The sequence below is a fragment of the Lupinus angustifolius genome, chromosome LG06 (assembly GCF_001865875.1).
Source record: "Lupinus angustifolius cultivar Tanjil chromosome LG06, LupAngTanjil_v1.0, whole genome shotgun sequence".
NCBI classification, from domain to species: domain Eukaryota; kingdom Viridiplantae; phylum Streptophyta; class Magnoliopsida; order Fabales; family Fabaceae; genus Lupinus; species Lupinus angustifolius.
In genome coordinates this window covers 484,694-499,453 of record NC_032014.1, presented here as the reverse complement: position 1 = coordinate 499,453, position 14,760 = coordinate 484,694, and the positions used below count along the sequence as shown (strand labels likewise).

At 32.1% G+C, this 14,760-nt stretch overlaps 2 protein-coding genes, 1 long non-coding RNA gene and 1 pseudogene across 3 annotated transcripts; 2 read left to right on the top strand and 2 right to left on the bottom strand.

Annotated features, from left to right (window-relative positions):
• Positions 417-1,843, top strand: LOC109348589. Its single transcript, XR_002107756.1, has 3 exons — positions 417-429; positions 954-1,045; positions 1,460-1,843. It is a non-coding gene; the product is annotated as an uncharacterized LOC109348589 (long non-coding RNA).
• On the top strand, positions 4,911-8,111 carry LOC109348588 (GDSL esterase/lipase At4g10955-like). Its single transcript, XM_019589079.1, has 3 exons — positions 4,911-4,972; positions 6,531-6,639; positions 6,857-8,111. The coding sequence occupies exons 2-3, from the start codon at positions 6,578-6,580 to the stop codon at positions 7,830-7,832; spliced, it is 1,038 nt and encodes a 345-aa protein (XP_019444624.1). The 5' UTR covers positions 4,911-4,972; positions 6,531-6,577; the 3' UTR covers positions 7,833-8,111.
• Positions 8,930-11,353, bottom strand: LOC109348587 (phosphatidylinositol 4-kinase gamma 2-like). The gene is made up of 2 exons (XM_019589077.1): positions 9,576-11,353; positions 8,930-9,329 (listed from the first exon to the last, which is right to left on the bottom strand). Exons 1-2 carry the CDS (start codon positions 10,863-10,865, stop codon positions 8,952-8,954), a joined length of 1,668 nt encoding a protein of 555 aa, XP_019444622.1. The 5' UTR covers positions 10,866-11,353; the 3' UTR covers positions 8,930-8,951.
• LOC109350369 overlaps positions 12,586-14,760 on the bottom strand; it is a 6,996-nt pseudogene continuing 4,821 nt past the window's right edge.

The window sequence follows — 14,760 nt, the reverse complement described above, 5'->3', positions numbered from 1 at the left end:
ATATCTTGCTCAATCTTAATGAACTAGAACTTTGAAACATAAATAGATTTTCTCCTCCAAACATATTAACCATTCCGTTTTTAGGATGAGTTTAAAATTTCTACAACGACAGTGTAAAGTTTTTTACAATATCAGTATTTATTCATCATTAATTTGTAGTACTTTTGTTTACAATGCAACGATGATTAACGTATAAATAATTATAATTTACTGACAGTATAAAAAACACTTACACTGTTATTATATACATGTTAAATCCTTCTAAGATTAGTCATTACTTACGCGATATACCAACAAGCATTTTTGGAAAAGTGAAGATAAAGGTGAGATAACATATATGAAGAAAATATACAAGATCCGTGAATATTTATTATATGGATAAATATATATAAGATGTGTGATTATACCATTATTAGAGCCTCTGGAAAGGTAATAGATTAATGTTTCTATTCTTGTTCTTGCATTTGTCACCATAATCTGATATGTCAACTTCGAAGCCATTTTGTAAAGCATCTTATTGCTCACATGTTTTTAAAATAAATAAAAAACACGGGGAAGGGATTTTTTGAATTTTGCTGAGAATGTAGACTCAGTGTAGTTATGTCATACGTGGCGTGCCCTTCTTAATCTAATCATTTTTCAGTTTGGTGTTTGCAATTTTGCATTTTTCGGGTGAAAAATTATCTACAGATTAGAAAAAATAACAGGCTTAATTGGTTGCTCTAACTTTGCTTGAAGATATAGGGAAGTTGTCATCTTGATTACTTGTTTTCTGTATGGAGTGTTATAAAGACATGGGAAGTGAGTGACAAAATGTTCTGAAAAACAAATACTTGCTCTGAGATTCTTTCTACCACACTCATCTTTAGATTTCAAGTTTCAATATCAGTTTTAGTTAGTTTATATTCTTCAGTACATGAATAAATAACCTGAATGACTATTTAATTGTCCAGAAAATTCCACTTGTGATTGCTGGCCGGAGACCTGGTGATGCTGAAATTGTATATGCATCAATAGAGAAAGCAGGAAGAGAACTTAAGTGGAAGTAAGTGTTAATTTGCTTTCAGATAAATAGGTTCATAGCATTTAATTGATAAATCTATCTTTTCAAATTTGCAATCATTATATTAGGAAGTATTTTCATTGCTGCGGTTTTGGTGTTTTGCTGAATTTTTTCCCCTTGATTTGGTTGTAACAAAATGCTGTAACATACATCTATCTTTTCAAACTTTGCAATTATTATATTAGGAAGTGTTTTCATTTATGCCGTTTTGTTGTCAGTAAATCATTTACCATTGATTTGTTAACCATTGGCTCTCAAACAAAAGTAAAAGTAATGAAAATCAATGGTGAATGATATGCTGACAAACTTCATATTGTGGGTGCATAAATTTTAAACTTTTGGATGAATCCTTTTTTTCCTTTTTTTTTTCTTCTGACAAATTTATATTGTGTGCAGGGCAAAATATGGCATTGATGAAATGTGCCGTGATCAATGGAATTGGGCCAGCAAAAACCCTCATGGCTATGGATCTCAGGAGGATTCTACGGATTAACGTTAAATATACTGTGTACTATATAAGTTCCCTTTTGGGTTCTTCTTTGAATTTAGTTACATGATTTATTATAGTTACAAAGAACTTGTGTTATCATGAATTATTATAGTTACATGGTAGATAAGTAGAGAGTGGTTTACTTTGCTGTAATTTAAAAGGTTCCTTAGGTTCTGCCTCCACAGGTTATTGGTTTATTTGTTATTAGATGAGGATTCTGTCATATTTGTAAATCTTTATTTAAAGTGTGACTAACATATAATCTTTTATCATTATCCATAATAAAGTTCCAGAAATAGACAGTGTTGTATGAAACTCCTCTGTTTCTTTGGGTACACATCTGCTGTCACATAATGAGTGAGGCTAACTCTCCCAACGTGTATTTTTTCCATCTACAAGACTCGAAACCCGGTCCTTGCTTAAGGGGAATACCACTTAAACCAATGTCCGTTGGTATATTAAACACAATATAGTTGGAGATAAGTGTATTTATGTTTTTGTGTTATTATTTATGATTAAAATTTAAATATAATTAAAATTTTAATATATTATCAATATTTTATTGTTAGTCTTTCCCTAACTACACATCAACATAAGTTTTTATCCTACATTTGTTACTTTAAGTGCAAGGTTTTATTTGTTTTCTTTCATTTCTTTATTATTATATTTTGTTTTTTTAGGTTTAAACTTTTTAGACAATTATAATATTAATAATATAAGACACATAAATTTGTATTACTATATAAGAAAGAACATATTGGGTAAGATATTGATCTAGTGATGTAAGACTATACTAAATCTCTAGAATAATTAAAAGACTACGATTCAATTCCTGAGAGTTGGGAGGTGTAGTTATACACTGCAAGAGATTAAATCCTTAGATATTAAGTGGAAATATACTATTTCATAGTACAAAAAACATAAGACAACGTGAATAAGGGACAATTATGAAATTAAGCAAATGTAATTTTGCAATTTTCTATATCCAAATCAAAATTATGAAAACATGAATGAAGGAGTGAAAGCATCAGTGGTTTGAAAATATGAATATTGATGAAGAGTGAAAGGATTAGTGTTTTCAAGCTTGATTCAAACGTTATAATCATGTATGTATGTTATAGGTTTTCGGAGAACAATTTTGTGTGTACTCAAATTGTTGAATATTCCCGTTGAATATTAGAAAAAATGGATTCCCACAATATGAATAATTTATGTTCCAAGTAAAGAATAATTTTTGGAATTATATTTTTTATTTGATTTTGCATTAAAAAATGGTTTTATAATATAGATGACACAAAACACAATCAAATCAAAGATAACTTACTCTTTTTAAGAAGGAAATTTTGTTTGTAAGAATTCATGACGTGTAAAAATTGCATACTCAATCCCCAAATAATAGAAATGAAGGTTAATAATTCATAAAGTATATTAATAGATAATAATAAAATAATATAAAAATAATTTGTTTACTATTAAATAATTGTCTCATTGGTAAAAAATCCCTTTTAATAATAAATAATGATCTTCAATTAATTAATATAAATATTTTCAAATTTTAATAAATTACATTAAGAATAAAAGAATGGGCGTGACAAAGCGCTTATTTTCATCAAAATCATACTTTCCTAAAGACACTTCTTTTTAAATAGTTTTTGTTAAAAATGATAACTTATCCCTTAAGTTAATTAATACACACTCAGCTAAGTAAATATTTTCTACCTAAAGACAATATAGTGTTTATTTTCCTACTGAACTTAAGGATAAATAAAAGAAAGACAACTCTTATAGTTTTTTCCTTTTGCAAATAAATAACTAATTAAAGAAATAAACGAGTTTAAGATATGCGTATGACGCAATTTACAATTCATCTCAATAAGAACAGATGCATTAATATCTTGCTCAATCTTAATGAACTAGAACTTTGAAACATAAATAGATTTTCTCCTCCAAACATATTAACCATTCCGTTTTTAGGATGAGTTTAAAATTTCTACAACGACAGTGTAAAGTTTTTTACAATATCAGTATTTATTCATCATTAATTTGTAGTACTTTTGTTTACAATGCAACGATGATTAACGTATAAATAATTATAATTTACTGACAGTATAAAAAACACTTACACTGTTATTATATACATGTTAAATCCTTCTAAGATTAGTCATTACTTACGCGATATACCAACAAGCATTTTTGGAAAAGTGAAGATAAAGGTGAGATAACATATATGAAGAAAATATACAAGATCCGTGAATATTTATTATATGGATAAATATATATAAGATGTGTGATTATACCATTATTAGATTAGTAGAAGCAGAAAGATCATTAATGATATAAATCTTTCAAGGCCTATTTTTCTATGATTTAATATATATACACTGGGTAAGTATTTACACTATCAACAAATCTCTACTATTCATATGTTAATTATAATCGACTCTCAAACAAAAATAATATAAATAAATAACTAATAATATACTGACATTATAAAAAACTTTACATTAACGATACATAGAATTTAAACTTTTTTATCTAACAGTAGATCTCTACACTTAACAAGAATAAAGTTCCTTACATCAAGACCACTAGGCATTGACCGTGAAGATTTATTTATATTTAAAGTATAATGTGAACCCTAAAGCTACCTAGGTTAATCTCATCATATTCTAACCTAATGCATTGTTTATTAAGAGTACATCTATGTTTTAATATTGGCTTTTATATGTAGAAAGCACTTAATTATAATATAAATTCATATTTTCATTGGCTAATGCACTTAATATAATTACTCAAATTTAAACATTAATTTCTCTAAGGTTTGACCATGGTAATGATGCCACCTTTTTATACCATTGCCTCATGCAATGAAAATAAATGTGAATCTGAATCTGATTTTTTCATTCACAATATTTCAATCTGATTTTTTCATTCACAATATTTCAATCTGAATTTTTGGCTGCTTATTATGAATTTTTCTGATGTGCTAAACTAATACTGATAACAATTAAGTATTTGGAAGAACAAAAAGGATATTTATGTTTTATTTATAAAAAAACTTGCATTGGTTGATAACACGTTACAATACTTCCAATTATCAAATGAAAAGTCTACTTTGAAAAAAAATCACGTCCCTACCATAAACAAATAATAAATAAAAAAAGCACTGACATTTTGTGCGACAAATTCCACGAATTAATTAATCTGATTTAATAAAGATATAAAAATAATGACAATTACTAATAATTATTATTCAACATTGGTTTATATTTGGAAAAAAATATTGATATGTTTTTATTATAATGGAGAAAAGAGAAGTACATTGATTATGTATGGTCAACAATAATTATAGTCCTTTTAAATTCCACTGGTATTTTCATTCCCTTTCGCTTGCTCAAGAATCTAATCTCTTTTTCAAGGTTCATATTCTTCTCTCATTTTTTATACTACATTTCCATTTTTCTTACATATTTTGTGTGCAAATTTTGGTTAATCAATGTTGAATGTGTACCCTGCTATTTGTTTTTGGATATAGTTATTGGAACTGTTGATGCTGAAAGTTTTCATTTTTCTAGTTACACAAGGTTTCTTTTTGTACTCAATTTTTCTACTTACCATGCCAATTTTGGATTCTTCATCTTAATTCTCAAGTTATGTTATTGTAGTTGTTTTTTGTAACATAGTAACACTTTTTACATTCATACATTCTATATGTTTTTTTGCTTGGGGAGTTAGACAACATTGGTTTATAAAACTATATATTTGTCGCAAATTTAACTTTTGGGGTTATATATAAAACTATATGACAGCACCTAAGTTTTCTGATTCAGCATTTTGATGTATGTTATGATTTATCATATGTTTTTTTTTGTTGAGATTAAAACTTGATGAAGGGTGGCTACTCCTATATTTTTTTGGCTGTGAAGATTTGAAGTTGTATATTGATAATGATACCATTAACATTTTAGGGAGTCCAAGATATGTTTTCAAATATCGCTATAAAATTACAACTAATCTTGCTTGATAGATACAAAATATTAGGAGTGAGCATGAGTCAGGTTGAGTAATGTATTTACCCGATCCTAAATATTGGTAAGGTCATTTTGTATTCGTGAACGTGATCCTAGACTCGAAGTTAACCTTATCCTAAATATTGATCAGGACAACCTTTGAACCTGAACCAGACTGTAGACCCGATTAAATATAACAATACATATTTTAGTAAAATCTTCTTAATATTTTACTTATTATGATGTATATATAATTTGACATATGAAATGATATATGTATATATACGATAAAATTTTGAGAATTAATAATATTTTTCGATCAAAGAAATGTCCTTATTCTACACACAATTGAATAGAGGCTCTACATACAAATATTATAAGTCAGTGACTACGAGATGAGTCGAGTCAAACTATATTTGTCTCATACCTGATCCTAAATATTATCTCGGTCTAAGTCTTAAATCCGAACTCGGTCCTAGAACCCAAGATACCCGACCCTATTTGAGTACGATTATGATTAGTATGGTCGAGTCCTATAAAATCCTGCAACATATCCACACTTTAGCACCAAACACAACAAACCCGCCCTGGTGCCAACGAAACTACAACTACTCTAATACGGGATGAAGATGGTGACATATGTCTTTGAAAAAATCTAAACGATGTTGATTTTAAATTATTTTTAAATAAAAAATTATAAACCATAAAACTCACGAGTATTCGAGATGATCCTGCCCGGTGCAAACACAAGCACCAGAATTGGCAGCTTTTGACTCTTACATGTTGTAGATTGGGTAGTGGATAATGGCAAGACAATGATCATAAACATTTTTTTGGTGGCATGAAATGTTTCATGACCTTTATGGCTTCATCATTCATGATCCATTTTTGGTGGAGATTTCATAGACAATATCTGAGTACTGATCCATTTTCTTTCTCCTTTTCTCCTCCATGATAATTTATGCAGAAACTAAGAAGGAAGGAGGAAGCAGGGGAAGTAAATTATAGACTGTGATGCCTTCTGAAAAGGAATATTTTCACCTCTCAGGACCCTCACATCTTACTTATGTAGACTGGTAAAATCTATGAAACAAATCTTCATTTTCTTTGCTAATTTGTGTACTAACAGCAATTCATTTTGAACAACAAAAAGTTAACACCACAGATCAAGAACTTGGATTTGGTTAGATGTAGTGTAATGAAGTAGGATTATACTGTGTTAATGATCAACTTAGATGTACATATAACATTAGTCTTTAGCTAATATAAAATTGATTCCATCTTATTATTCAGGAATAACATGTATCATGGAAAGTCTGTTGCTGCTAGTTTGGTCCAAGGAGTTTATATTCTAGAAAAGGACCGACAAGGACAACGCTATGGTGTCAATGCTCTTGCGCCGCCTTGGTGGTTGTTCTTCAACTTTCAGTTGCTCCATACACTTGTTGATGATGTTGACTCTTCCATCTTTGGTGCAATCTATGAGTTCAAACCTCCACCATGTTATTGCAGCTACAATTTACATCGAAATCCACGCTTCGTGATAGCCTTCAGAGGGACTATAACCAAGGGAGATACAGTTTCACGGGATATTAAGTTAGATATGCACTGCGTTATAAATGGGCTTCATCGAACTTCTCGTGCTCAGATAGCTATACAAGCTGTTAGGAATATGGTAACTAGTGTTGGTGGTTCAAATATATGGTTGGCTGGTCACTCTTTAGGATCATCGATGGCTATGCTTGCTGCGAAAACAATGGCCAAGTGTGGCATTTATATTGAATCTTTTCTTTTCAACCCTCCATATATATCTGCTCCAATTGAGAAAATTAAGGCTCAGAAAGTGAAACATGGTCTTAGAGTTGCTGGCAGTATGATAACAGCTGGACTTACCATTGCTGTGAAGGGTAAGCAGCAGCAAAGGAGTTTTCCGACCTTTGATCCCTTTGCTGCTTTATCGGCATGGATACCATGCTTGTTTGTGAATCCATCCGACCCGATCTGCTCCGAGTATAAAGGATACTTTGAACACAGGAACAAAATGGAGGAGATTGGTGCAGGAAACATTGAAAGGTTAGCAACTCAAAACTCCATTGGTTGTCTAGTGATGGGTGCCTTTGGGAAGGAATCTGAACCTTTGCACCTCATTCCTTCAGCTTCTTTGACAGTTAATTTGTCTCCATCAAAGGACTTTAAAGAAGCTCATGGGATTCACCAATGGTGGAAACCCGAAATGCACCTAGAATCCAATCTCTACAAATACTATTAGTTCTTGTACTTATAGTACTATGTAGTAAGAAGTCACAGTAAGAAGAATAAATCAAATGAAAGCTAATTCAATTATAAGGATTCTTAGTTTAATGGTTTGTTTCATGTAGCTGATCCTAACTAGTGGAAGAAACTTTTGGCTGTTATTGTCGGATGTATATTCAGCTGTGATATTCTGGTTTTCCATGTGAGGTTAATTTTGAATTACAAATGGCTATTGTAACTCTTCAGAATGATGAAGCTCATTAACCATGGATAATATAGGAACATTTGCTGTTAATTATTATATCAGGAAGATTGTAGATTATAATAATCAGTTGTTTTCTGAAATTGCAAGTTTCTGCTTTATAGAATCAAATCCCAGTCAGGTTGCTTAGCCTAAACATATTCCAATCAAATCTCATTTGAAAAAAAGATGGGTAGCAGTGTAGGACCATTGCACCATAGAAAAAGTTTATAATGTAGTGTATAGATTTTATAGCTAGCACCAAACACAAGTAAGAGAATACAAAAATAACAAAACATACAATTAATATGTCTAGTTACACCTGCTTAAGCCAGGATGCAGGTGAGGACAAAAATGTTCACTTTAATGAGCAAAATCCATCCAACATATTACATATATGTACACACAAGTCAAATCCAAAGACTTGTGTCAACTCTCATCTATGGCTACAAGAAATCTTTAGTAGTATACATCTTATTAGACCTTTAATTTAACTTCTGTTGAACATGTCAATACAATCCTGAAAAAACAGTTCACATTGGTGATTGGTTGTTACTTCTTAGCTAGAGCTTCAGGTGGATCTATATGGTCATATATCCAACAACATACCAAACCAACATGCAGTCCATTCAAACATGGACTAGTCATTCATTCAATATATATATATATATATATATATATATATATATATATATATATATATATATATATATATATATATATATATATATATATATATATATATATATATATTGAATGAATGACTAGTCCATGTTTGAATGGACTGCATGGCCATTCATTCAATATGTATACATATTGAGTGAAAGTGGACTAGTTATTCATTCACTCAATATATTATCATACCTATAAACTTGAACGAAAAATAAACAGAGCCTATTTCCATAGCTTCTCAAGGTGGGAGTTCATTATCTGTGATACAGATTCAAGAAATTCAGATTCCCCATAGCCTGGTAGCAATGATTCCTGGGCTTCACATACAATCTCTTCAATTACAGATTCTTTGTTCAAATTTTCCCTACACATAATGCTTCCAATGTCATAGGGAGTGAGACCTCTCTCAACACCTTTCTTCAATAACATTGTGGAGATGTGTAATGTTCTGGCACACTCAAGTGGAACATCCCAACCATAATATTTCAGAAGTTCTAGATCTTCTTCAGCATCCAGAGATTTGATATAATCAACTGTTTCTGGAGAGTATGGCTGAGATGCTTGGGGCCAGTAAAGCCAATCAAATGTGCAATCTTCAAACTGCACATAGAATAAATATGTAAGCCCAAATATTCAACCAATAAGAATAAACACACACATTGCATTCATTAAAAAATAATGTTGCAGCAGCATATACAGCAATTTTGTAAGGACTTATGAGCTATGTAATTCAAATCATTTAATTTATTAATTTCTTGAAAATGTATAAAACAAACTACTTGTAACATGAATCATATATACACACATGGTAATGGAGGGGAAATGAAATTGTGAGGAAATGCTTACTTTTTCTGGTAGACAGTAGCCATGATCAATAGGAATGAGCAAAGTTTGGCCATTTGGTTCTCTTTTGAAAAGTATATTCCCAGCATGCCTATCTGCATTGGCCATCCTTATATCAAGCACAGTAATCTTATGCACCTCTTCCACAGAAAAAGCCCCTGGTCCAAGGTCCTCACAGTTGCCATCATTTTTCATAAACACCTGCAGTGATCCCATTTTGAAGTGCTTGGATGAGCAATCATACCCTTCTGGATGGTTAAATGCTTTGTGTAAGCACTTCACCATAGCAGTAGGTGGAACACCTGCAAAGCCTATAACTTCGCTAGACACCAATCGCCGTCCAGCCTTTGGATGATCTAAGACATAGGCTGCAACTTCTCTAAAAGCTCCTTCTCCCACTTTTGTCCCTCTTTTCAAGCCTTCACCATTAGATGAAACCGGTAGGCCACGCGGGTTGTTCACTGCCATCGGCTCCTCATCCATGGGCTTAAAAACAGAAACAAACTCCATTCCTGTTGAGTCTTGCATGAAGTAAGTCCCACCTGTGCCTTCAGAAGATCTAATAGGGTGATTCCCTTTTTGTAAACCATCAAATGTGGAGTTAATCATGTCCCAAAAGAAAGGCAAAAAATTGATCTTGGGATTCACAATAATTGGTTCAAAACAGAAATCTACACCAGCAGCCACAACAGAAAGCTCTAAATCTTTGTGAATTGGTCTAGCCTTAACCTTTGCTGATTGCTTAATGACCAAATGAATCACATCATCATCACTCTTGCATATGTCATGAAACAATTTCTGATCGTCAAGCTTTTCGCCATCCCGAAAAATTTCTTGATCCTCAACATCAACAAAACCTTTCCCTTTCTTTTTTATATGTTGCTTAAGATACCCTACATTTCTGTGCCTATCAATCTGAAACTCAAACTCTTTCCCACAGGTAGTCCTCACAACAATAAAGATAAGATCCGAGAGACGGAGAACCAAGTGAAGAACATTGCCAGCAGTGACACCATAATCCTTGACAAGTGAACCATTTCTTGCAAGCTCTCTGCCACCAAAAACTAGCTTCTGCTTCTTCTTATTCCCTACAATCCCTTTGCATGTTTGAATCCTCATTTTCACTGAGGCAATGGAATCAGACTCCAAAACACGCATTGGGGTCACAGCTCCGTTCACTGTTAGATATATAAGGATTGACTCACCAGGGTAAGCTCCTAACCCTACTTGTTGGTTTTGCCAATGAACCGATTCTTTGTAAATCGGTGTTAATGCAACATCAGCAATCGACATCTTTCAAAAAAAAATAAAAGAAATTGTGTCTCCTTCTAAACTCAAGTTAAGACTCTTTTACTTAACTTGAGTTTTCGTTCAATACTAATTAAGGTAAGGAATCCATCAACAAACCAGAACAGAACAAGGTCATTCAATCAAAATTTGATCGAAAAGACCCAACTACATAGCTAAAAAGAAAAAAGAAAAAAAAAATTGAAACTTTATGAAAGATATGAAATACCCAGAAATGGAATTGGTTTTTGTTACATGATGATATAAAAATGAAACGAAAATATGGGGTTGTGAAGAAATGAAATGAATCTCTCGAAAGAAGCGTTTATAAGGAATGGTTTGAAAACGAGAGTGGATTCTTACCAAAGGAAAGAACCAAAGACAAATATGTGAGAGGTATGAGCTTAAATTGAAGGAATTACAAAGAGATTATTTGGAACTAATTCCAGCGTTGTGAGAATTTATCGCCGTTCTTGTCTGATATAAGAGAGAGATATAGAAGAACGTTGTTATAGCCGTTGGCTTTTTATAACTAGATTTGACTCATAACTCCTATAACGGGAACATTTCTTTCACCTAGTAAGAGATAAAAGTAACCCTATTATTATTTATTTTTCCATATTTTTCCTATTTATCTGTCTTGACCAATCAAATATCACAAAATAATATTAAAATATTAATTTATATTTTTATAATTTTTCTTTTTAAATTAATAAAGTTTTGTAATTAATTTGGTACACCAAATGAGACATATGAGAACATGTGATTCTCATCCTTTATTGTCGGAGACAGATGCTCTCCTTTATCTGAAATGACAATAAATAAAAACAGGGGAAAAAAGAGTAAATGTTTAAAATTTTAATTAATATGATATATTTTTTATTACTGTGTGACATGATTTGAAATATATTTTAGAAAAATTAATTATTCATGGTATTGTAACAAAAAAAAAACGAGTATTCACTTGGAAGGAGCGTTTTGTTTTGGTTAGAGATGTTACACAAACGAGTTTATTTATGATAGTTGTTTAATACTTTGATGTAACATATTATCGTTTAGTGATTATATAGTGAAAACTTTTTTTAGTGTACTTACGATTATTTAAGTGTCAAAATTCTTTCAATGCCGTTGTTCATAATCCTATTGAAGTCATATGCATCATTAGCCCGGGATGAGAATCATTAGATGCTGATCCTCAGTCCCAAAATTTCATATCTTTATAAATAATGAAAGGCAGGTTCTCTTTACCATAACATGCTATGCATTTACTATTACCACATCTCATCTTTCTATTTTCTTTCATTTATTATGCCTATGTTGCTTCAATTATCAAAACTGCACTATTAACTTTTAGTAGAATTGTAGGAAAGTGTATCTGATTACTATGGAACACATAAATTAGATGAATAAACATCTGTGAGTTCAATTACTGGAGCACATTTTATTTCCTCATAAATTGTATCACTCTATGTATCATATGCTATGAGCCGGTAATTGTTCAGAAAAAATATATTTAAATTAAAATTTAATTACCAAGTATTTTTATGATTAATCACAAACCCATTCTTTTGGGACATACTCAGGGACAGCTAGATGCACTCTCCAACCTCTGCACATCCTTTTGGGAGTGTGGTTGGTTTCTAAAAATCCTAACATTACCTCTTTGGACCAGAGATATAGGATCTACATCCTCAAGATATAGCTCTCAATATGATGAGTACACTCTCTCCACTTGGGGCTTCAAAAAAGCAAAATCTCAGTTTTAACCATTATTGTTCAGACATTTCTGATATCACTATCCCAAAACAAGGCCTACATATACCTCACTATAGTCTACAAACATCTTATTAGGCCAGATTCTATCATAGATACCTGCAAGAAGAATTATAAGTACGTGTAGACAACACAAAATAGCATGCTGCAAGTGTTAACTTACAGTTTCATCACTTCTGCAAGTCAGTTTCAAATATTGTGAAGTGACATGATCCATAGGAAACAAGCCCATGGTTGCACCGTACTAGGGACTCAGGAGACATGTTTGCTATGGTGGCACGATCTGCTAAAGTTAGTTCACTCATGCCTTCCCCTGCATAAGTGAGGTAAAAAAAACCAATCATATAAGCAAACATTAATCCTCTAGGCAAGTGATGCTAAAAAGATATCATTGCATAAAATAGTATTTACCATAAAACTCTACAAACTTGCCAACAACCCCATGATTTCTAAGTATTTGAGCAACAGTCAAAACTAATATGCACAAGCAAGTGGCTTCCCAAGGGGTTAATTTTATTAGAATCACCACTAAACTTCTTCATTGCATCTCACATACAAGCAAGATCAACAACAGTAGGCACCCCAGTAAAATCCTGAATTACATCAAAGGCTTAATGAATTTTACAAATAAAGCCAGTATTAGAAGAAACTTATACAAACAAAATCACTAATGTACAATAGAGATCCCTAGCCCAAAGCACCAATATCTTCATGCTCTCACCTGCAGAAGCACTCTGGCCGGATTGAATGGAATTTCCACCTGGTTTAAAAGCTGAAATAATTTCTTTGGTGTTGTTGATTCATCATCTCCAAAAGGATTTTCATCTTGACCACCTTGCATCTGTCTGGCCAACTGTAGATAATAAAGTACATAAGCTGCATTAGTTTATGTCTCTGGCTTTCATGCTCTATCTACACAAGCTTCTAGCATGAAATCAAAAGTGAGATTAGAATGTTACTGAACCTGTAATCTTAATCATCTAGTAAAGTTGATGAAATATTACAAGTTACAACCAAACCAAACTAAATAAAATGTTAAGATGATTTGGTCTCCAACCTATAATTTTGCTGCCAACCCCATCAACTCATCATGTAACAACAAACAAGGTAAAAAAAGTGACAAATAAAAACCGGCAACTAATCACAACGGTAATTCAAACCTTTAACGAAGAAAAGACAAGAGGTGGAACAGTGAAAGGTAGGCGTTTTGGTCCTCCAGTCAATATGTGCTTCCTCACAGTATCTATGATCTGCAATTCAGTGCATGATAATTATGGCACAGATTAAAGTAAATGTTAAAGAGTGCAGTTTGCGATCATGGGCATCATGTCAAACATCATTAAACTGAAGCTGCAGTTAGGAAGAAAGAAGTTCAACCAGAAAAAGCAATTCACCTTAAAGAAGTCATTTGGATCGTCATTATAGAGCATCTGAATTAGACAGGCAACAGAATTCTGCTCTTCTTTGAAATCATCTTCATCCACTTAAGAGGAGAAGAAAGAAGAAATTAAGAAAAGTACAAGGACAAGAGGGATAAAAAGAAAAGGATGATCTTGTCTAACTTATATTAGAATGTACGAAAACATTTTATTATAAAAGATGTCACTAGTGCGAGAAGAAATAATTGGCAAATGTACAGATTAGTAGTTCAAGCAAGCTAACCTCATCACTAAGAATCCCATCAGAATTCTTGATAAGCCCCTTTATCAGCTCAAACAATGCTTCAACCTACAAATAAACCAAGTCATGTTAATAAGAAACTCAACAAAAAGCAGACCAGACGATAAAATAAGACATACCTTGTCTGAAGTAGAAATGTTTGTTCCGTTTTTCATAATGCTTTGAATAATAACAGATGCCATGACCTTATTAGTTGGAACATCAAGGTATTCAGTACACGGGGATAGTTTGAAAGCTTCAAGGCAGTCATAACATCATTATATTTCTCCAGTGGAGCAGTTAATAGAGCAACAATCTGCTTTGTTGCCTTGTTGTCCTCAATTTTTCCTTTGCCAGAGAGTCTTTTGACACATGCTCCCTAATAAGGAATATATACAGTCATGGCATGGGCTTGAGAAAATCCCGGATTATGTTTTCTTCCTTAATATGAAAAGAACCAGCATTCTTG